Raw genomic sequence first — 24,860 nt, 5'->3', positions numbered from 1 at the left:
ATGCTATCAACAGACAAAGCATGTTACCTCTTGATAGAGATGGGTAGTCATAAAGTACAGAGACATACATTTCAGGTTATGGTCTCTAGTGGATTCATTTTGTTTTGACTCTATTAGCTACAAGGATTGCTTTTTCCTCTTGGTTTTTAATTTGGGTGGGGGGATTTAACAATTGGGATGAAGTGGAGAAAGCCATTTTTAAAAAATATACACAAAAGAGAACAAAGGAACTGAGAAAGAAACACAGACAAGCAGGTCAGTTTTGAAAGTAACATAGAATTTATTGTACACTTTTCAAAAAACAGCAAATGGTATAAAATGGAGATTCTTGGTTTCATAGAGAATCCGTTGTGTGCTCTACTGTATGTGTAGAAATGCTCTTTTTTAGTGGGAAGGGTCAAAGTTCAGAATAAAAATAATTTTTAAAAAAAGACATACTACCACTCAATGCAATTTGCTCCTAGCAAAGGCATTTATTATGATGGTACATAGCAAGAACAATTGGTGTAAAACATTCCTCACATAAAACTGGGGAGAACCCCCCACAAATAGAGACAACATCAGTGGGAAAATGGGCAAAGACCATAAGTACAATGATAGTGAGGCACAGGTGTCGGATACAACAGTAGCAAAGGCACCTCCCAAGTCTTGGTATGTCAGGCCTAACAGCCTTTTCTCTCCTTATGTAAGTAAGCCTTTCAAAGTTCCTCCTTGGGTGCAGGATCTGCTGGGCTGGTTGCTCAAATGGATTCAAATGGTATCTTTTGAGTCAGTAGCCTTCTCTCTCTTCTCTTTTGCCAGGAGTTTCCTTGGAAATTTTTCCTCCCTTGCATGACTTTCTTCGAGTTTAAATGGAATGTGGGTTTTTGCTTTTTTATGGATGCACTATCTCTCTACTGGTCAAGCAGCTGATTCAAAACATGGCAGCTGGGGAGTAGGGAAGAGAGAGAATCTCCTCTCCTTGCTGCTTTAGTATAGATGCAAGGAGTCTCTGCCACAGCAGCCTCCAACTCTCCAATTTCAAAATTTATTCAAGGTTCAGAAATATGGGTAATTTTCCTTTGTCAATCCTTGTTCTTGACTTAAATTAGAAAGATTTCATATCTCATAAAGGGATCAGGTCATAGAAGCCCTTTTACTGACAGTTTCTCCTCATTAACACCTTGTGGTTACACTCTGGGCCTTGTAAGACTAGAATCAGCTGAGGTATGGGTCCCTTACAGGTCTTTATCTCTTGTTATGGATAGAGTGCCAACTTTAAAGACAGAAAAAGCTGGGCATGTAACTATTGGTTTCATCATTAAGAGCAGATCATAACCTTTCAAGTAAATTTTAATTCAACAAGCATTTATGAGGGGAAGCTAGACTGGTGGGATGGTCCTGGGTTCAAATCTGCCCTCACACATTTCCTAGCTGTTGGACCTAGGCAAGTCACTTAATTCTGTTTGCCTAGCCTTTGCCTCTCTGTCTTAGAGCTCTTACTAGGTCAAAAAGTTAAAACACACAATCACTATATGTCAGGCACTGTGACAAAAAATGTACACCATGTGAAACACTGGATTAAAAATACCATTTTTCCAATTGTTGACCAGTTATGTTGAATTTTCTTTATTCTTTTTCTTCTCTTAAAAAAATCTTTGTCATAAAGGATGGTTCTTTGGGAGGGAAAGAATACAATGGGAAATATTTGTAATGCAAAAATATAAAATCAGTAAAATCAATTTTTTAAAAAATTATTGATATATTATTTTAATAATACTTTCTGAAATCCATCTTTTCATCCCTTATAACAAAGATTTTTAAAAATTTTTTCAGCAAAAACAAACGCATCAACCATATCTAAGTCTTCAAAATTTCTCATTTCTCCAAAGAGAAGTACATTTTCTCAATTCTTTTCTGTGCTCTCTGGACAAAGCATTGTTTTATTTCTGATACTCCCATAGTTTAAATCTACATCACTTTTCTGCTCAGTTTCATTACTTCTTTTTTCAATTCAATTTAATAAGCATTAACCAGCGATGGTATACTACTAGACTATACTGAGCCAACATCTGCCCCTCCCCCCCAAGAAAAATCCAGCCCCACTTTTTTGCCCTCAAGGAGTTTATAGTAAGGGAAGAGAGAAGTGGAGAGAAGGAAATCCCAACACATATAAAATTTTAAAAATAAAATCTATAATTTTGAGGGGCAGAATATTAGTAGAGCATGAAGTCCTTTGCAATCTTGCTACAGTCTAGCTTTCATGGCTGATGATGATCTCCCTTTTATATATCTTTTGTGCCTTCCAAAATGGCCTGCTTATTATCCTTTTGAATAGAAAGCTCCATAACCCACTTCTAGGGCTTTTAGCACAAGTTGACTGCCATATTTGGAACATTATATTTCCCTCTCCACCACCCCATAGGAAGGTGGGGGTTTGTTTTGTTTTGAATCCTTATCCCCCTTTCTGGCTAGGAAGCAACATGTTGCCTAGAAAATCCTCCCTCCTAATTTGAAGGGATTCAGATTAGTTCAGGATTGATGTTGTCCATGAGTATACTCTTCTGTGGTCACACACCTTCTTTGTGAACTTATGTGCATATCCATAATATTCAACCTAGCAGCATAACTGTTATCATCTCTTGGTCTGGGAAAATCTTGGATATATACTCAGGATATAAAAAAATGGCTATTGGGAATTCTCTTTTTCCAGGCCAATTGGGTAAGCACTCTGGGCTTTTGCCCTAAGCAAAGCCTTTTAACTGCTAGAGGAAGGAGGGAAGAGAAATCCCTCTCCTCTCCCAGCTGGCAACATTCCAGAAGCTGTTAGGAAAAAGGTGAGATGCCCAGAAAGTCCTAAGCAGGTCTATACACTCCCTTTTTATAATGGCCAGCACAAAATGGTGACTTTTTTGACTAGAGTCCAACCTCCCAAACATCCAAGTCAACCAGTTCATCTTAGAATCCATTCATGTCTTTCTGTGCTTTTCTGTATTCACCATATTCATTTTACTTATAGCACAGTAATATTCCATTATATTCATGTAATGTTTAACCATTCCACAACAGTTGGGCATCTACTTTTGTTTCCAGTTCTCTGTGACTACAAAAGCAGCTGTAAATATTTTAGCATATAGGGAACCTTTCTTTTTTGTCAATGACCTCACCTAGCAGTGGGATCCCTGAACCAAATTGGGGTATGGACATTTTAGTCATTTTGCTATTTCCAAAATGCTTTCCAGTTTTCCAAATCACAGCTCCACAATAATACATTAATCTTCATCTTTTCATAAACTCTCCAACATTATTTCCATCATTTATAATCTTTGCCAATTGGCTAAGTATTTTAATTTACATTTCTCTTACTAGTAGCAATTAGGAGCATCCTTCCATATGGTTAAGAGCTTATGCTTCTTTGGGAACTATTCATATCCTTTGACAATCTTAAATTAAAAATAATTTTTGGTCTTTATTTCTGTTAGTTTGTAGGGCATTTTGTTCTTTCGGTCCATATATCTTAGACAAGAAACCCCCTCTCAAAGATATTTTAGACAGATTGCTTCTCTTATTCTAGTTGGTACAAGTTTTTCAATCTCACATAATGAAAATTGTTTTATATATCCATTCCTTGGTTACTTAATAATTCATTCTTCTCTCAACATTGTGAAAAGTATGTGATCTGCTTATTATTTTTTATGGCATGACCTTTAATATGATCCATTTGACTTTATTATAGAAAATGGCAATTTGGCCTAAAACTAATTTTTGCCAGGTGTTCTCATCAAATAAAGATTTTCCTAGGTAGTTTCTGTTCTCAGGTTTATTGAACACTGGGTTCAATATTTCTGGTTCTTCCTTGCTTAATGTATCCTGCTGACTCATTTTTAAATTTTTTCAAATTAGTACCAAATTACTTTGATGACTACTGCCTTGTAATATGTTTAAGAGCCTCAAAAGGCTATTCTACATTCATTTATACCTTTTTTCATGATTTCCCTGGATGGGGTGGATATTTTCTTCCTCCAAATAGATGATTGTTATCTAGCCCTGAAAAGTATCTCATTTAGCATTTTGATTGGCATAGCATTAAATCTATAATTATGGTTCTAATATGTCTTGGTAGATTGATTGACTTCTCTTTCTTTCTATCTTTTTTTAAAGAATATCTGTTTGTCTGCTGCATGAAGGATGAATTCAGGATCAATGAAGAAGCTCTTATAATACCCTAGGAGAGAGATGAGAGCCTGAATGACTCTAAACTCTTCAGTTTTCAACCACCACCTTAATCTACTGGCATTTCCTTAATGAGACCGCCTTAACTATAACAACCTCTCTTTCTGGCTGATCTTCTCTATTACTAAGTTTTCTTCTCTCATTACAGTTGTGTGTATACCATCTTCCTCCTTGGTCCCTGAACTGGGTAACCATTACACTACAGAACAAGTCCCAAACCCTGTCTTAAAACCTTTCACTAGGCTCTATACAAATTATTTAACTTTATTAATCTCTTGAGAATCTCCTCTTCAACTCGTAGGTAAATTGACTCAATAATCTTTTTATTAACTATGCCTTTCTTGCCTCTGGACAATTTGTTAGGTTGCCTGAAATACCCCCTCACCCAACAATGACAAAGCATTTCACTACTTTTATTCAGGGTTCCTAACACTGTACCTCCTCCAGAATGCCTCCCTAATTTGACTCAGGAACAAAGAGTTAGAGCAATAAAGGAGAGGGCAAACCTTTCATTCTACAGATAAGTGGGGGCCAGAGAAGAACACTGTTTTCCTCAGGTCACACTCTAATACATCAGTAACATCCTGGTACCTCTAGGATAAAATACAAACTCCTCTTTGGCACTTAAAGCCCTTCAAAACCTGACTCCAACCTACCTTTCAGATTTGTTAAATTTTTCTCCTTCACACAGTCAAACTGATTTCTTTGCTGTTCCTCACAATCTCCCAGCTCTGGGCCTCTGAAGAGGCTGTTCTCCCATGCCTGGAATGTGTTTCTTCATCATCTTGGCCATTTCCTTTACAATTCAGTTCTATGAGAAAGCCTTGCCCAATCCCTCTACATGCTTGTGCCTGTTCCAAAAGACTGCCTTGTATTTATCTTGTATATCTTACATACTGTACTTGTTGCTTCCACTAGAATACTTTTATTCTTGAGAACAGACTTTTAAATTTTATATTTGCATTCCCGATGCCTGCTAGTGCCTAGCACATAGAAGGCAGTTAATGCTTGTTGATTCATAGTAAGTGATAGAATTGAAGTCTGGACTTCCTCTACTTTCAAATCTAGTGATCTCTCCAGTATTTTCAAAGTGGTCAATTCCTAGTGAATTGCTGCTATTGTTAAGTGGCCTGGACCCAGACATAAGACACAAGAAAACTTAAGTTTAAATCCTGTTTCTATGTGAAACTAGATAAGTCATTTAACCTCATTCAGCCTCAGTCTCCTCACCTACAAAATAGGGATAATAATAGCCATTACCTCTTAGAGTTGCTGAAATTAAAAGAAATAATATTTGTAAAGCACTTTGCTAACCTGTATGTGACATACAAATGCTAGTTATTGTAAATGCAGAAATTTGCTTTTCATGAAATGTTTATATGGGCATCTATGTAAAAATTGGGTGCTGTGGACTTCTTTACATAACACTGTCTAAATGCACATCACAGTCATTTAAGAGTTAGCTTTAGTTCCCAGAAACTGGAAGATTGAAACACGTGGACCCCTAAAGAGAAGAGGGAATTTCTGGACAGATGTGTGTCCTGAAAGAGGGGAAGAGGAAAAGGCCTTGGAAAAAAAGAGGTATGGGGGCAATGAAAAGAACAAAGAGGGCAGTAAAAATTAAGGTGCTACCATCAGCTCCAAGGCAGGATTCCTGGATTTTAGACAGGGAAGCTCCAAGTCAACCTGGAAAACTCAGCTCACCTCCAACCTTGTTTCTCAGAGCTCTGCTCTGAGGACGGGACAGACCCTCCTGCTCCCACAACTGCCCTGCTCACCTCTGCCACTTACTAAGGACCATCACTGAGCACAGCCACAGCCCTTCTGAGAATGGGAGAGCAGAGAGAGCCACTCCCAGAAGCATGATGACATCACAAGTAACCACTTTGCATACAGCCTTCCTCAGAGGCAAGGTTCTTAGCCTTTTGGTATATTGTGGGCCCCTCTAGGCAATCTGCTGATGCCTATGGACAGACCCCTTCTCAGAATCATGTTGTGAAATGAATAAATTAAAATACATAGGGTAAACGAAGGGAACCAATTATATTGAAATATAGTTATCAAAAAACATTTTTTAACACAAATTTACATATCCTATGTTAAGAACTCTTGCTCTAGGGCTTAGAGTCAATGCCAAACTTTTCCCATCTCCCTACCCAGAGCAGTACAAATCAAATAAGTATTCACTCACACTACAGACACACATTCACTTAATTTTATCATACTCACATGCAAACATATAGATATGCACCATCAAGGATTCAGACACACTGACAAAACATTCGGAAATCTGCATCCCGTAACATTTAACCCCAAAGTGCTCGAATCAGTACGTATAGTCCAAAGACACACAAGGACAACCACAGCCACATAACGGGAGCGGGAGACGAGGGGTGCCCTCCCTTAACACACACAAAGACCCACAGACGGGATCCAGAGCCACCAAGAATTGCATAGTCGCCCACAAAGAGATTCCCGGCAACACTCAGAGAAGAGAATGGATCCAGAAATATATTCACCCATGGACTCACAGAAACCCCTGCATGACACACTCCCCTTCCCACCCATCCCAACCACTCAGAAACCCAGGAACTCGAGTCAGTCTTTTTGATTGCCTGAAGGGAAGCTGGTCTGGGACAGCCACACTTTCTCCCTCTTGTGCTGCTCCCCAACTACACTGGCCCCCTCCCTCTTCAGCACAGGTCACCCACTGGGGAAACTGAGGCACCATCCTGACAGCCATGGAGATCATGACCCAGAAGCTAAAACTCAGTGATTCAAGTTCTAGATAGTATGTGTGTGAATGGCTGACAGTCTCTAAGATGTGCTTCTTGGAAAGGTGATGAAGGTGTATTTTTATCATTTGGTAAAACAATGAGAGGGTCCACTGGTGGTAGGAAATACCTGGATATCGATTGTTCTGAGTGCCTCACACCTGTGGGTTTGTACACTGATGTTACTATGTTTGCAAAGTGATGAGTGTGGCTCCATGTGTGGGGGAAGAGATCCATCCCTACAATCATGGGCCTGTGTGTGTGTCCTTCTATTGGTGACCTTTTCTGTGGCTGGGGGTGGGGGAGGGAAGGGGATGGGGCAGGGTCATGGTGGGTTCCCAAATGTGTTTTGGCATGTATTCCTTTGAGTGGCTGCCAGTCACCCACATGAACCCAGGGCTAATTCTGGTCTAGGCAGAGACTGACATCTTAGAAACAGCTCTGTCCTGATTCCAGACATCAGCTGTAGCCAGGAAAACAGATGGCCTCTGAGTCCAAAGACAAGGGGCCAAGTCTGCTCGCCTTTGGGTCCACTTTGATCCCATTGGCTACAGCCTGACAAAAGTGCAAAACAGAGAAAACAAAGTGTCCTGCCCTAGGCCCAGATCTGCCTTCCTTCTTGCCTGCACTAGCGCTAGCTCAGGGCAAAGATTCAAGTAAGCAGGAGCCTACAGAGAGCCGGCTAAGGGAATTCTGCTAGTCCTTCATCCATCTCCTACCACCTTTCTCCAACACCTTCTTAAGGTCCTGGAGAAAATGAAGACAAAGAAGCTGAGAGGAAAGCCAGCTACCAGCAGCCAGGGAAAGGAGACAGAGCAGTTCTAGAGATGAAACGAGACCAGGAGCAGGGAGCCAGGCAGATATGTACAGTCTAAACTTGCTACTTGGCCACACAAGAGGCCTGGGGAGAGCTGCCAACATCCTCAGCATCCACAGTCCTCAAGGTGAAATCCACAGATAACTTTTGGTGAAGCATGTGGATAAGGAAAGGAGTTTGGAGTGGGAGGAGGAGCGGCAGGACTAAAGAATTTGGGGAGACTGTAACAAAGGTAGCCCAGGACAAGGAGGGGAAGGGGCAAAGACCTGCACAAGATAATCTGGCTGCTTTGCTTGTGGTGAGGCCCAGCAAGAGCCTGGAGAGGGGAAAAGCCAGCACATGGCAGACAAGAAGCCAGGATTTGGGAGAGGCCTATACACAGAGACCAAACATTAATTTGCTGCGTGTACCCCATCTCTCAGAGAAAACAAAGTTAAGTATGGCCAGATGGAAAGCCAGAGTTGGGGGAAAGCCCGGTGCAGGACTGACATCCTGCAGCTCCCAATAGCCCAGAGGCCTAAATCAGCCCCATCCTCTTCGTGGCTCATCGTCTCTGGCCCCATCTCATGGCCAGATCCGTAAGTAGGTTCCAGTAGAGCAGACCGAGAAGAGGGGAAAGACTCGCTCTCTGAAGGCCACTCGGAAGGTGTAGATGTGCCTCATGTCCTCAGCAGCATAGAAAGACACCGCGCCAGCCTCTAAATCCAGAGCGACCCGAACCCGGGCCAGCCGCCCCCCCGGGCTCAATGAGGTGCGCTCAGGGGATGTCACGGCCCAGTACTGCCCCCCATTGAGCTGAAGGGCCCAGACGCCCTCTTCAGGGGTGAAGGGAGTGAGCCCCTTCCTCCGGACACTCTCCCGGGCCACCCCAAAAGCCCAGCCGTCAGCCGAGCCCACCTCCACCTCCCAGTGGTGACGGCCAGAAGAGAATCCACGCGAGGCCAACACTCGAGTATTCGTGTCAAAGCGCCGGGGATTGGGGGGCAGATCCTGGGGTCGAGGGCCCAAGCGGACGCTCTTGAGATCCAGGGAGAGGATGAGGCGGGGATTGGCCGTGTCAGGATCCAATGTCAATTCCACTTCAGGGGAGGAGGAAAAGGAGAAAAGGCATCAATGGGTACAGCTCCCTGACCCCAGGCAGGATGTCCCCCCTCCTCTCAGGCAAGCTCTATCTCTCTCTTCTCTTGCTAAATCTGACTTCAAAAAAAAAAATCCCTTTTCCATTAGGAAGCTTTCCAGGATTCCTACATCCCACCAGACCCTGATCATTATTTTTTATCCTGTGTTCTATGTTTAAAAAAAAAAAAAGTCAGTGTTAAGTGTATGTCCTGTATCCCCCATCATACCAGGAGCTCTCCAAGGGCAGGGACCATGTTTCTTCCTTTCTTCTGTCTCTCCCCCCCAATGTGCCTGGTACAGGGATCTATCTGTACAGGGCGGGCGGGAATGGGGGGGAAAGAGGCACAGCAGGGTCAGTACATGTTGTAGACTGACAGATCTCCCCAAAGTAAAGTATCCAGAGACCCAGGCCATAGTGCTGCTCCCTCCCCCTGGGAGAAGTGCCAACAGTACAGGTTACCCCACAGGCCACTGAGCACATGTCCCATTGCCTTTGGGGTAGTCCCACCTGCATAATGGAAAAGGCAGAGAAAAAATAGACATGTCTATAGGAAAAATCCCATACAACCCAAAAAAAAAGGCAAAAGTAATAGAATGTCAGAGCTGGAAAGGACCTTAGGGATTATGCAGTCCAGGCTCCTCATTCTAAAGAGAAGATGGAGGCCCTAGGAAAGGGGAAGTGACTTGCCCCCCGGTCACTCCACTAGGGATAGAGAAGGGAAGAGAGACCAGGTCTCCGGGCTCCTGGTTCAGGGCTCTCTGCCCTACACCACACCTCCGAGATAGATGGCATGATGATGCCAGAGAGAGACAGAGACTGGGAGGTAGATTTACAGAGATGGGGATAATTGCTTTGTTTGGCATCTTTACTGCTAACAACATTTACCTTTCTCCTCCTTTTCCAGTTCTCCACGAAGATCCTCTGAAAGGAGGAGGAACATAAACAGCAAGAATGAATGTTCTAGTTGAGTTAACAAGCCAACATTCATCCAAGCAATATTTTATTAAATCTACTCTCAGACCAGGCACTGGACTAGGCAGGGCTAGGAGGGATGGAAGGAAAGAAACAAGCGTGTATGAGTGCCAGGCACTGTGCTAAGCATTTTGCTTGGGAGGTGGTTATATTATAATCCCCATTTTAGAGTCTAGGAAACAGAGACAACAGGGATTGAGTGACTTTCCCAGGGTCACAGAGCTAATAAAAATCCGAAGCCACATTTGAACTCTGGTCTCAAAGCACTGTATATTCTGTGTAACCTAACTGCAGCTCCCTCAAGGAGTTTAAAATGCCTCCCCTGCCTTATTCCAGTGCCTAAGATCCACTCCAAGTCCTCCCCTACACATGCATCATTCTAATGGAAGAGCCTCTGATAAGACAGATCCTCCTAGAATGGCCCTGTTGCTTTTTATACTTCCCCCTTTTTGCCTTGCTGTCTGACCAGCCCCCCACCAGCCCCACCATGGTAAGACCTTTAAAACTTAAGCCCAGTGTCTATCCCAGAGCAGGCATTTAATGAACGCTTTTGGATGAATCAGCTGAGAAAGCTCCTTGCCCCTAATCAGACACATTTTAGCCCCTGCTTTCCTACACACAGTATCTCAATTTCAGCCCTCCCAGCTACCCATCCCCAACAAAAGCCATCACCTTTGAACTTCTTTAGCAGTCCCTTCAAAACAAAGGTCTTGAGTGAAATATTCCAAACTTTACTCTTCATCTCAGAAGACACGGAGGCCGGTTTGGGGCCAGGCACGTTGTCACACCTTAGAGGAAAGAACAGAGAGGATGTCACTGGCACCAACTACCTCCCTATCCCAGGTCTTTTTTCCCTTTTGGCCTCTGGGGAAAAAAAAAACAAGGAGACCATCTGGTAGTGAGAAAGGGGCACTACAGAATTTCCTAGCATGGCTCTTGCCTTTCAGTCTGCAGGAACCCCTAAGATAAATTCTCCCCTACCCCTCTCCTAACACAATGTTCATTCCTTGAAAATCTCCAGATCTGCTCCTTCCACTTCCAGGAAGCTTTGACTAAGTAGTCTTTCTTAACTCCATTCTTTCCACTTACACAGGTAATCAGAGGACTCCCTGGGGAAGCACAGAGCTTCCTTGGCAGGAAGGAAGCATACACAGTTCAGAAGTTGTTGGTACAGAAGAGAACCACTGCTCTAGAACTCTGTGTACCACAGCTTGGCATAACAAAGATTTACTCAACTCTCCTTAGGGAAGATCATCTAGTTTTTCCTCCCCAGGGTAGTAGATATGAAAAAAGGGTGATCAAAGAAGGGTTTTCAAAAAACGCAAGGAGTTATAGTTTACTTACCTGCCTAATGTGTTCTTGAACTCCTAAACAGAAATAATGAAGAAAATAATCAACATTGAGCATGTCTCATTCTCCAGATAAAGAAAATTCAGATTAGGCTGCAAACAAAGAAACCATAATCATTTCCTCTTTCTCTCTAAATTTTTTTCTCTCTACCCCCCTTGGAGATCTCAATTTCCCCTACTTTATACAGAAAAAGTTTTCTCTTCCAGGTTTCTGGACCCTAACACAGGTCACATTTGCTGCCCTGGGGTCTCCCCCTATTCACATAATGGCATTTTCTTAGCCTTCCCCCCACTTTCCTATCTGAATCCTACCCATTCCTTAAAGCCCAAATCAGTCCTGCTCCTCAATCCTCTATGATGTTTTCCATGAATATTCTTCCTCCTCTGAATTGTTATGGAACTTTTTAATCACACATTTGGCACTTTATTGCCCACTGCTTAGCATTATTATCTTTTTTTAAATGTTTATGCTTCCTTTACCCAACAAGATTGCATACACACCCTCAGTCTTGAAACCATATTTCAAATTTCTCTGTATTTCTGTATCACCACAAGATATCCACCAGAAGAGTGATCCCCTTCATGTTAGTTCTTTTGCTCTATTGATTTGATTTTCAGGCTTGTCTGACTACATCTAGGATTTTCCTGGCAAAGATTCTGAAGTGGTTGACCATTGACAGTCCAGCTCATTTTATAGATGAGAAAGTTGAGATAAATAGGATTAAGTGACTTTCTCAGGATCACACAGCTAGTAAGAGTCCCTGAGGCCAGATCTGAACTCAGAGATAACTCTTCCTGACTTCAAGCCCTGTGCTCTATCCACTGCACCAACCTGCTGTCTGCTCTTTGATTACTCCCTCTTTAACCTGTATTTGTGTCTTGTGGGGACATAGCTGTTTGCACACTGTCTCACCCGGGAGACTGAGTTCCTATAAAACAATGCATACCCTTTGATCCAGTAATACCACTACTAGGTCTGAATCCTAGAGATTTTTTTAAAAGGAGGGGAAAGGATCTGCTTGCACAAAAATATTTATAGTTGCTCTTTTTGTGGTGGCAAAGAATTGAAAATTAAAAGAGACATCCATCAATTGGGGCATGGCTGAACAAATATGTTTGTGTATATGATTGTGCTATAAGAAATAAGCAAGTTGATTTCAGAAAAAGCTGGAAAGATCTAAATGAACTGATGCAGAGTGAAATAAGCAGAAGTGGAAGAACATTAATATTGGACAGTACAACGCTCTCCTGGTAACAGCAATATTGTGGAATGATCAACTGTGATGGATTTAGCTACTGTCAGCTATACTCTGATCCAGGCCAATTCTGAGGGATTTATGACAAAGAACGCTATCCACATCTAAAGAAAGAACCAATGGAGTCAGAATGCAGACGAAAGCAGATTTTTCTATTGTTTTTTGGGTTTTGATTTTATAAGATTACTACTTGCAAAAATGAGCAATATGGAAATATATTTTGCATGATAATTACATGTATAACCCTGATAGAATCTCCTGCCAGCACTGGGAAAGGGAAGGAAGGAAGAAAATAAGTTGGATCATATAATTTAGGAAAACTTGTGTAGAAAGTTGCTATTAGGTAACTGGTAAAAAAAATAAATAAATAAAAACAAACTATGAGTTCCTTGAGATCAGGGACTGGAAAGCAACAGAGGCTAAAATTCTAGCACAAAGTTTTGTAGGTACCAGATTCTTAATTGAATAGAAACTACAGGAAGCTTTAGGAAGAACATGCAGCCTTCCAACTTCCAACAACCATTGCCATAAATTCCTTACCCTTTAATGAATGAAATTTGTTACCCACAGGATCAGAAAATTGGGGAAGAAAGTAAATACAGGAAAGTTATGTTTCTTAAACTAGGACCAAAGAGACAAAAGGTAACAGTGACAAAATTTCAGGATTTAGAATCAGGAATGAGGGTTTCAACCTTGGTCCTGCTATTTGCTTGTATGACCTTGGATAAGTCATTTCTCTTCTTAAGGCCTCAGTTTTTTCACCTGTAAAATAGGAACCTCTGAGGTCCCAACCAGCTCAATTCTATGAACCATCTCTCCTAGTTGAAGAATAAAATCAAATCCCTGTCACTGAAAACTTTGAAGAAAAGAACAATCAGCCATCTGTAGGATAATTTAATCAACCAACACCTAATAATGGAGCATTGTTATTAGTAATGTGTTAGGTTTTAATATAAAATTAAATAATCACATAAATGTAATATATATAAATAAATATAAGTAATATAAAAGGAACCATAGTCCTTGCCTTCAAGGAGCTTAAAACTAGACTGGGGAGACAACTCTCAGGCCTAGAGCTCTTTAAATCTAACTGTCCTTAAAAATAAGCAGGTAGAGGGGGCAGCTGGGTCACTCAGTGGATTGAGAGCCAGGTGTAGAGACAGGAGGTCCTAGGTTCAAATCTGGCCTCAGACATTTCCTAGCTGTGTGACCCTGGGCAAGTCACTTAATCCCCATTGCCCAGCCCTAACAGATCTTCTATCTTGGAACTGATAATTGTATTGATTCTAAGACAGAAGGTAAAGATTTTTTTAAATAATTTTTTTAAACCCTTACCTTCCATCTTAGAATCAATATTGTGTTTTGCTTCCAAGGCAGAAAAGCAGTAAGGGCTAGCCCATGGGGTGACTTGCCCAAGGTCATACAGCTAAGAACTGTCTGAGGCCAGATTTGAACCCAAAATCTCCCATCTCTAGGTCTGGTTCTCAATCCATTGAGCCACCTAGCTACCCCCTTAAATAATTAAAAAAAAAAAAGATAGGCAGAAAAAGACTCGGGTCATACACCTGGTCTCAGAGCCCAGATTTTCTGAATCCAAATCCAGTTCTAGTCCCATGAAACAACAGCAAAGGAGACAGAAAGCCACTAAGTTGCTAACTGAATTTAAACAGAATGTTATCAGAATGTGAAGTCGAGAAGACTATTTAGAGAGTCTGCCACAGGGAGGCAGGAGATGATTTCTCCAGGTCCCTTCCAACTCTAGGATTCTAGGATTTTCATAAAATCAGACTCTAGCCTCCATCCTCTAATATCACCTGCTTGCTCTATCCTGCCCGCCAGAAGTCATCACCATGAGATAAATGGATTGTCTCCCACCAGTACTTTCCGGCTATCTTTAACCTTCAGCAATCTGACAGATGCCCTCGTGAGCGCACGGAGCCCAGCTTACCTGCAGGAAGTCCAGGTCAGGTTTGTGGGACGTCTCTTCCATCTCAGTGGTAAGTTTGGACAGCAAGGAGATCTCACTGACAAGCTGGTTCAGGTTCTCAGTTTGCCTCTGGGTCACCTCCCTGGCCAGCTCTTCCAGGCGCCCCACCAGCCGGCTTTCTTGCTCCATCAAGAAGGCCCTCAATGCTTGGAACTCTGCCCCTACCTTCTCCCGCTCCACAGTCACTTGCTTCTGCCCAAGGGGAAAATGAGTGGGAATAAATTAAGAGAAAATGCTCTCAAAACAGCTGCTGAGCAGCCCATGAAGGACAAACACTCCCGTCTCCCAGCCACACAGATCACTGCACCAGAACAGGCACCCAGGCATATAAACTATACCCATATTCGCTGAGCTTGCGCTTCTCCTGTATGCTTTAGGAGGCATTTTCCCATCTATTATACAAACAGACTCCTTCCTCTTGGTTACTGATTCTTTTCTATACACACATCATTCATTTTGAGATTATATATCCATAAAAATCACATTCTAAAACTTTTTTATTCTATTACTCTAATAACCTCTCTTATTCTATTTATCAGTTTCAAAAAACAAGAACAGAAGGGACAGCTGGGTAGCTCAGTGGATTGAGAGCCAGGCTTAGAGACGAGAGGGCCTGGGTTCAAATCTGTCCTCAGACACTTTCTAGCTATGTGACCTTAGGCAAGTCACTTAACCCCCATTGGCAAGTCCTCACCACTCTCTTGCCTTAGAATCAATACTGAGTCTAGGACAGAAGGTAAGGATTAAAAAAAAATAATAAGAATTGAATCTATACATCTATAATGGGGTCTGAGAATCTGGATTTGAGCAAGCTGATTATATTCAATTATGTTGTATTGGACAGAAGGTCTCAGGGCATCAAATCTCAAAGGTCTGTGGACTAGCTAGCATCAAGGGGTAGAGGAGGAAATCTTTGGGTTTTCCAGGCTTCTTCTTCCTCCCAGGATTCCTGTTACTTCCCCAAAGATAAAATAATCCCCATCCTCATGGAAATAAGGCCTTGATCAGACAGTCTTTTGTCCATCACACAAGCATGCTAGGAAATGTACCTAGATTTGTAGTTGTCCAACTCCTCATTTCATATCTAAATGAATATTGTACTTTAAAGTGAACTCCTACTCTTTGGGATTACACACTTATTTCAACTATGCTGCCATTATTCAAAAATCTTTTTTTGGGACTCCTAGAACTGCTCATCTTTAAAGTAAGTTTAGAAACCACACTAAAAATAAAAATTCAGTCTGTTTTATAGTTAGACACATCTAGAGCAGAGGTATCAAATTCCCAGCCTGGTACTCACCCACAAAACTAGATTAAAATGTAATTGAGAACTATTTAACAAAATAAATTTAAATACAGTACAGAATAGATAATGTTAATGTGTGGTTTTCTAGGTCAGACCTATGAGAATCTGTTTCCATTTGAGTTTGATACCACACTAGTCTGGAGAAACAGTATGGCCTAATCTCTAGAGTCAGGAGACCTGAGTTTGAATCCCACTTCTGATTTGATTGTATACAAATGACTTAACTTCTTAGAGTTTGCATCCTTATCTATAAAATAGGGATGGCAATACTTGCACAATACCTATCTACCAGGATGCATTCAATCTCATACACATAGTTACTGTGAATAAAAAAGGCTTCACAAGCCTTAAAGTACTATGTAAATCATCATTTTTGTAGTAAGTTACACTTATTGTATAGTTATAATAACATAGTGCTTCACACAAATAATCTTTTTAATCATCTCTAGAACCCTAGGGGGAAGAACTGGTATTTTCTTCATTTAGTAATAGATAAGGAGGCTAGAGACTCAAAAGACTTTCACCAACTAACCATTTTGCCCAAAGTTGTATAGTTAGGACTTAAATCTTCCTAGACCAAGGTGACCAAAAAAAAAATGCCATCCAACTTGGTCACTTACCTTACTGACTGGAATTGGCCATGAAGATCTATTAGTTCCACCTAAACTGGGATCATCAAGTACATCAAGTCTGAAATGGATGAGGCTGGGGCTTAATTTTTTAGAATCCATCAGGTGGAACTAATAGAAATTACAAAGATATGCAACTACTGTGTATTGGTTCCAAGGCAGAAGAGTGGTAAGGGCTAGGCAATGGAGGTCAAGTGACTTGCCCAGGGTCACACAGCTAGGAAGTGTCTGAGGGCAGATTTGAACCCAGGACCTCCCATATCTAGGCCTGACTCCCAATCTACTGAGCTACCTAGTTTCCCTCCCCCCAATGTCTTACTTTTAAAAAAATTATCATCATCTTTGTTCCCGTGTTTTTGCTACTTTCTTCAATGTAGTCACTTTGGGGGAATATATAATTGAGTCTGGCAATATTCAGTACATTCTGCTGAATTTCCAAAAGAGGAATTCAAAAATGTTTTGGCACAATGGAAGTATCACTAGACTCAATTGTATTGAGTAGCAAAAACTGGGGAACAAAGATGATGATAATATTTTTTAAAATCAACACATTGGGGGGGAGGGGAACTAGTTAGCTCAGTAGATTGGGTGTCAGGCCCAGAGATGGGAGGTCCTGGGTTCAAATCTGCCCTCAGACACTTCCCAGCTGTGTGACCCTGGGCAAGTCACTTAACCCCCATTCCCCCATTGCCTAGCCCTTACCACTCTTCTGCCTTAGAACCAAGTACTGATTCCAAGACAGAAAGTAAGGGTTTAAAAAAATATATATATCAGACATTAGCTCCATGCACTCATAGATTTACTCTCTTTTCTAACCATGAATTCCTGCATCAGCTAATAAAATGACATTCTAATATTCAGTTTCTTAAAAACCTACATACTCTTATTCATACATCCATATACATATATGGATGTATGCATACATATGCAAATGCAATAAGCATTTATTAAAACCTAATATGTGTCAGGTACAGTGCTAGTCATAGGGCATACAGACAGAAAAGCAAAATAATCCCTTCTCTCAAGGAATTCATATTCTCTCAGGAGAATAAAATAAGGACATCGGTGAGAGAGGGAACAAAGTACCTGGTACCAGGCACTGGTATCTGGGGAAAGATCAGAAAATGTCTCAGGTGGGAAGAAAGCTCTGATCATTCCACTCTTCATATTTTGGAATGGGCATACAAGGCTGTGCTAGTTTTCTTACTCATATTTGTCCCTTACTCCAAAAAAGGGAAGAAGAAATCTTGGATTTTGCCTGAGTGGTTGATCTGTATGAAGGAAAAATGGATCCATTATCACTCTATCAGCCCTGGTACATAAATGATTAAAAGGCATATGTAGCTCTTTGACTGACTAAAGCTACTTCATTGACCTAGGGCAGAAGGAAAATATGTGCTGCAGAACAGTGGGTGCAGAAACACAGAAGAAAAACAACTGCTTGATCACTTGGTTCAAGGGGATATGACTGGGGATGTAGACTCTAAATGATCATCCTAGTGCAAATATCAATATGGAAATGGGTCTTGATCATTGACATGTAAAACCCAGTGGAATTGCACCTTGGCTATGGGAAGGGGGTTGCAGGAGGGGAGGGAAAGAACATGAATCATGGAACCATGGAAAAATTTTCTTAATCAATAAAAAAATAAAATTATTAAAAAAGAGAAACAAAAAAATAAAATAAAAATAAAACTCACAATGACAATGACAATTAAAAAAGAATGTATGTATTGTCAACTGGGTTTTAGGAACCCCAAGTTTGCCCTAGTCCTCTGAGAACTCACCCAGAGGAAGGTCCCAGTCTCACCCATTTCAGACTGAACAATAGACCTTAGAGTACATGATGATTCCCATTCAGGTAGAACTAATAGACCTAATTAAATGCTAAGCACCTTTTTGTCCTAGTAGTTTCTCCCATTGTATCAAAGTCCTCTCCCAGGTAGCCCAGCCCTTGGCTGGACCCTACCCTTTTGTATCCATTGTAAAGTATCAGCCTCTCCCAGATTATGCTGCCTTGGACTTCTCATTTCCTTGTAGTCATGGTCAAGCCAATCAATCATATTTCCCAGTCCTTAGTTCCCTCCCAAGTTCTATTGTTCTTGGTGTTTATTCTTCCCCAGAACCCCAGGGTTTTGACTGTGTAGTTTGTGGTGTTTGGTTCTGTGATAGCGGCATATTATGGAACCCCTCTTTCCTAATTAAAGACGTGGTTTTTATGCTACCTTAGTCATAAAAAACTACCTGTGTTTTTCCAAGTTGGCAGTGTCTAAGTATCAAATTCGTGGAAACACTAAAGAATCTGGGGCTTCAAGTGTCAGGCAGGCAGGGACCTTCAGTTAAGCATATTAAACATCCTCTGCCTATGTCATTTTATTAGCTTTAGATTTCATCATATTTTGCTTTTCACCTTAATTCCCATCAAAATCTTTTTAGGGCTACTTTGTATTAATTGTTGTTTGTCCTTCGTTTTGAAGAAGACTAATGATATCACAGGGTGATGTCTAGACTAGTTTGTAAAATGGATTTAAATGAAGCAAAGTTGGGATGGAACCAAGATCTTGCCTCTACCAAATTTCCCTCCAAAAAACTATATCACACTTCAAAATGAATGTAGGAGCAGAATACCCCACCACACACACCCCCAATGAGGCAAAAACAAAAAACAAAAAAACAAGGTAAAATAATTTTTCAGCCCAAAAAACCTTAGAAGGATGATACCAAAGATCTAGTGCACTGGAGTTATAGGGGAGCCCAAAGCAGTACCCCAACATAGGCCCCACCAAGGCAGGGGGCTTGGGCTCAGTTCAATTAGCAGCAAAGGCTTCCAGAGCTCTCAGCCAGACAGTAAAGGAGGCTGGTGCTTGTGAATAAAAGTTTCACAAAGTCATCAGCCTCACACTCTCTTCCAGAGTCAGGGAAGATAGGTGACAGGAAGGCAGGTGATAGCCGGGGATGCAATGGATGACCCAGTTGTCTTTGATGTCTGACCAAGCTCTAAGAGTTCTACAGTGCTTGCTTCTGCCACCTTCATGGCCACTGGAACAAACTGTTCTCATCCACTCATTCCATCAGGGGAGGTGTTCACATGTTGGGGTAGACATCCCCTAACTCAATGACAGGTTTGTTTGTTTTGGGGGTTTTTTTTATTTATTTAAAATCCTCACCCTCTTTCTTGGAATCCATACTGTGTATTGGTTCCAAGGCAGAAGAGTGGTAAGGGCTAGGCAATGGGTGTCAAGTGACTTGACCAGGGTCACACAGCTGGGAAGTGTCTGAGGCCAGATTTGAACCTAGGATCTCCCATCTCTAGGCCTGGCTCTCAATCCACTGAGCTACTGAGCTACCCAGTTGCCCCCTTCAATAACAGGTTTTTGAAGCCTGCCAGTTAAACTGATTTAGCCCATCTGCCAAGATGATTTGACTAAGGTGTACAGGGTGCCCAGGAAGGACTACCTGAGCCCTTTCAGGACTACTCACCCACACTGTTGGTGAGTAGCCTTTCACCTAACTCCCACCTGTGGGTCCATCGGCCACACTCCAGGATTAATTGAGGAACTGACTTAACCAAAGCCATAAAGCTAACTAGTTGCATTTCAGCTGAGGGAGGTGGAGGAGAAAGTGTTAGAAAGTAAATCACATACAGCACCCTCCCCAAGATGAACCAAGGGATCAAGCAGATCCTTTCAGAATGAGATTCCACAAAGACAAACATAGGAGGCATTGAATTTTAGAGATGGGAAAAAGCTTAGATCATCTTTAAAGTAACTGGAACAGTTAAAATGTCATAATATGAATAGAATTTAATATTTTATAAGGTAAGTGACCACTGACAAAAATCACTTAACTGCCAAGTGCCCTAAGGCAATTTTATGATCTTAAATTAAATAGGAATATTATAGGTAAGATTTGTTAGAGGGAGATTCCACACCAGGAATTTCCCACCCTGATGAAATCACAAAAATCAAAGACCAAAGGCAGAAGGGCAGACTTTTGAATTGATAAAAATACATGTACTTCTCCAGCAGCAAAAGGTAGAAAGTGAACTCCCAAATTGAAATGTAATCTAGGTTCTCATTATTCATTGACCTCCAATTCTTCTCAATCTCCCCATTATTGATTCATGTACCTGCCTTAGATAGTAGAGAGTACACATATATACAAAGGGAGGCAGAGACAGACACAGGGAGAAGAGTGAGTGAGGAAGAGGAAGAGAGACAGGGGGGAAGAGAGTCCCTCCTATGTTCATGCACCCATATCCATCTAAGACATCTCCCAGAGAGAGACAGACAGACAGTCCGACGGACAGACGGATGGATGGACGAACATACACACACAAGAACTCTCCTCTTTCCTAAAGTCTATACAGGGTACTTCAAGAGTCTTAAAGAAGTTCGCCAAGACTTTTGGGACACCCTGCTTATACATTTTCTCCTCTTTTACCCACAATTTTCATCTGTTCTGATTACACATACACCCTTTTGGGCTTTGCAGTCAAACTAGTTACTCAGACTCTGGTGTTCAAGGTACCTCCCTAGCCTCCACCTCCTCACCAGGAGCTCCCGGCTCTCCTTCTCCTCCATGGACTTAAAATCTTCAAACTCCTCCAATTCCTTCTTCAGGGCTCCTAGCCGGGACTCCAACATCTCCTGGAGGGGAGGAACAACAAGTGAATTCACTGGCTTCGGGTGGGGAAGAAGGAAATTTATTAGAACATCCCACCTTTTCCACCAGGCCTAATTCTCAGGATATAGGGTTGCTTCTGTTCATTGAAGAAAAGGCAGAAATAACCTTCAGTGACTGGAGGAATATGTGAGAAGGCTGGCTTATGTCTATGATAAGATTTGAACTGCACACAGTCCCATCTAACCCAGAAATATCTCACCCACAGGCTTACAACAACCTTACTCTCATGAGACTTCCCCTATTCTACCAAACATTCAGAATCACAGAACTACTAAGAGTTGGGAGGGACCTCAGTGACTACTTAATATAACTCGTACCAAAAAGGAATAACCACCATAATATACTTGACTAGTAAGCCTAACCTATTAACTAAGTATTTGGGCAGCTAAGTGGCAAAGTGGAAAACCCTGGTTCAAAATTCACTTAAAACATTTACTAGATGGGTAACCCTGGGCAACACATTTGCCTCAGTTTTATCTGCTGTCAAATGGGGGAAATAATGGTAACTACCTGACAAGGTTATTGTGAGGATCAAATGAGACAATATTTTTAAAGTGTCAGCCCGGCACAATTCTCCTCCCTGATCTCCCAGTTTGAAGAATCTGTTAGATAAAACCTACTACCCTCAAGGTAGTGCATTCTACTTTCAGGCAAATTTAACTGTTAAGAAGTTTTTCCCAATTTTCAAGCCTATCACTGGGTTCTTGGTTCAGTCCTTTGAGGACTGTCTCCAAAAGACCACAGTTAAAACATAAAAATTACCCAGAATATAAGGGAAAGAATGGAGGTCAGGGAAAAAGAGAGAGAGAAAGAAAGAAAGAAAGAGAGAGAGAGAGAGAGAGAGAGAGAGAGAGAGAGATAACTTTTAAAACATGAACAAGAGGCAACTGGTGAAATACAATGGTGGGAGAAGGGAGATAATATTTTGTTCCAAGAGGCTCAGCCTTGGTTAGGAAGGTGCAGTGGAGCAAATACGAATTTATATTGTGGTATTTTTAAAATTGAATTGGCATATTAAAAACTCCTTAGATTTGGGATTCTCAACTTTTTTTTTTTTGTCAAGGACCCTTTTGGCAATCTGGTAAAGTCTATGGATCCCTTCTCATAATGTTTTTCAGTGCAAATATAGAATAACAAAGGAAACCAATTATATTGAAATGGTTAATTTTAAAAAATCTGTGAGCTGGAACCCCGAGGTAAAGTTCAGAAGAATCCTACACTTCTTTACTCCATGGACCAAGGCTTTCCACAGGGGTTTTTCCTGGAAAGGATAATAGAGTGGTTTGCTCTTCCCTTCTCTGCAGTCAGAGGTTAAGTGACTTGCCCAGGGTCATACAGCTAGACAGTGTCAAATGCCAGAGTTGAACTGCAGTCCTCCAGACTCCAGCAATTTATTCACTGAGCCATTTGTCTACCTCCTAGGCATTCAGAGGTTAAGTGGCTTACCCAAAATCAACACAACTAGAAGGATGGATCTGAACTCAGATCTTCCAGACTCAAGGCCCAGCTATCTCTGGGTATATAGATAATAATATTCTCATTCTACTGAAAAGGAAACTGAGGCTCAGGGTTGATGAGCAATACTCTCAGGTCCTACTGAAGATACTACCTGCCCAAATCTGTAACCACTACCAGCACAGTGCCTCTAAAATAGTACAGGCTAAATATACCTCTTAAAAGACAGACAAAGCATTGTGTACCTCACAGGAGCCTTGTGAGGATGGTCAGTGCAAGTATTATTACTTTTACATATGAAGAAGTTGAGAGATCCCACATTCACCTAGGTCTGTGTTCAAGGAACCAGTGAGGAGGATTTAGGTGAGCACTGCTCCTCAGTAAAGAGTTGAGGAAGGCAAGCTTTCCTCTAACTGGGGACCTCCTTCTGCCTTGTCTAGGCAGCTTGTCACCCCTAAGTGGAAGGAGAATTAGCTTGTGGCATGTTGTGGTTGGCTGAGAGGTCTCCAAATTCCTTCCAGACCTCACATATTCCACGCCACACACTCATACACAACCCACAACCATGGGATGCAAGAAGGAAAGAATCTGGCTAACTGTGGTTTTAACAGATAATCACAAAAAAATAGGCATTCCAGGGGTGACAGAGCATTTTACCGGAAAGGTAAGGAAAAGGACCGGGCCTTCATTTCTGCGCTCATCTCATTTAGTCTAACAGGGGCCTGATCCTACCTCAGCCCTGGGTCTTATGAGCCCTGCCTGCCTAGAAATTGCCCCACACTGACCCCCTTCTCCACCCAGGATTGGGGCAGCTTGGCAAAGTCTACATCGCCTTAAACAGGAAGATGACACACTAGGGATGAGGGAGAAGGAAGTGGAAAAGCAGGGCACCAGGGGGCGCGTCCCGCAGGATTAACTGTCATAGCTGGGAAGACCACCGAGGGGCATCCGGAGCATAATCAATCAGCAAGCATTTATTAAGCACTTCCTGTGTGCTATGCCCAGGGGATATGAAGAGCAAAAGATAGTAGTCTATGCTCTCAAGATGATACCAATCTAAATAGGGGTAAGGCCATGCTAACAACTATGTGCAAATATAAGATACGTACAAGGATAAGCAAAATCCACGCAGGATAGACAACCGAGTGTGGGGATACGACCGTAAGAACGGAAATTTTCGGGGGAAACAGGGAGAAGGCGAAAAGAGGGGAGATGGGTGGGTGAGTGTTAGGAACCCGGAACAAAAACGAGAAGTGGGACGAGAGGGCCGGGGGACTACTGCGGGGCCTGGGAGCCTAGGTTTCAGGTAGCCGGCCACCACCACGAGGAGTCGCTCAATGCCAAGAGCGGGCGGGTGATGCGCGCGCGCGCGCGACGGGGTCCCCCTCACCTTGGCCTCCTGCACCGCCTCATCCAGCGGCAACACGGCGTGGGCGCGGTGCTCTCGGGCGCGGTCGCATACCACGCAGATGGCCCTACCGTCATCCTGGCAGTAGAGCTTTAGGGGCTCCCCGTGCTGGACGCAGCCAGACACCAGGCTCCCCGCGCCCTCCCCGTCTCCATCCCCAGATGGGGAGAGACTATATCGACGGAGCAGACTGGCCACTCCGGCCAGCTGGCGATTGGGGCGGAGCTGGCTCGGCCGGGCGGGTTCCCGACACTGAGGGCAAGGCAGGGCACGGGGGGCAGGCGACACCGGGATCCCTGGGCGCTCCCAGCAGCGGGCGATGCAAGAGCGGCAGAAGCTGTGGCCACACTCGATGGACACCGGGTCCTGGAAGAGCTCTAGGCAGATGGAGCACGTCGCCTCCCCATGCAGCTCAGCCGCCAGGGCTAGAGCCTCTGCGCCGGCACTAGGGCCAGACCTCGGCCCCACTGCAGCCATCGGGTTCGACGGCTCCAGCTGCCGCCGCTGCCGCCGCCGCCGCCGCCGCTTCCGCTGCAACACCCCCAGTTCTGGGCTGCTACGTTCTGCCAGCAGCGGATCTGCTAGGGCCGGGAGACTGACTGAGGGGGTGGGGCTCCTTGGAGGGGCGTGGTCTGAAGCCCAGCCCAAGGGGGCGTGGCATGGGGGACCAAGATGGAGGGTCCCGGGAGAAAGGAACGAATTGAAGTTCTCGCCCCTCTGGTAATGATGACTCTACTGGAAGACAGAGCCTGGGGTGCCTGACTGTTCTGCAGGGTGCAAAGGTTCAAGGCATTTGCACCCCCTAAAACGATTTCCCCCGTCTCAAAAAGTGCAATCTCTGACAGCTGTAATTACGGCCCTTCTTCTCTCCGCCCCTCACCAGCCCTCC

At 42.9% G+C, this 24,860-nt stretch overlaps 1 protein-coding gene across 2 annotated transcripts; it reads right to left on the bottom strand.

The window, feature by feature from the left end:
* Positions 1–256: 256 nt before the first annotated feature.
* Positions 257–24,613, bottom strand: TRIM7 (tripartite motif containing 7). 2 transcript variants are annotated; one of them, XM_001367249.4, is made up of 7 exons: positions 23,954–24,613; positions 20,976–21,071; positions 14,449–14,679; positions 11,240–11,262; positions 10,568–10,683; positions 9,809–9,844; positions 257–8,882 (listed from the first exon to the last, which is right to left on the bottom strand). In XM_001367249.4, exons 1-7 carry the CDS (start codon positions 24,446–24,448, stop codon positions 8,368–8,370), a joined length of 1,512 nt encoding a protein of 503 aa, XP_001367286.1. In that variant the 5' UTR covers positions 24,449–24,613; the 3' UTR covers positions 257–8,367. The 2 variants fall into 2 exon arrangements, with proteins under 2 accessions (XP_001367286.1, XP_056673763.1); XM_056817785.1 differs by lacking the exon at positions 23,954–24,613 and adding an exon at positions 23,673–23,903.
* Between the last annotated feature and the right edge of the window lie 247 nt (positions 24,614–24,860).

This window comes from Monodelphis domestica, chromosome 2 (assembly GCF_027887165.1).
Source record: "Monodelphis domestica isolate mMonDom1 chromosome 2, mMonDom1.pri, whole genome shotgun sequence".
Classification (NCBI taxonomy): Eukaryota; Metazoa; Chordata; class Mammalia; order Didelphimorphia; family Didelphidae; genus Monodelphis; species Monodelphis domestica.
Note: the sequence above shows the minus strand (reverse complement) of the source record. Positions and strands in the feature narration are given on the sequence as shown.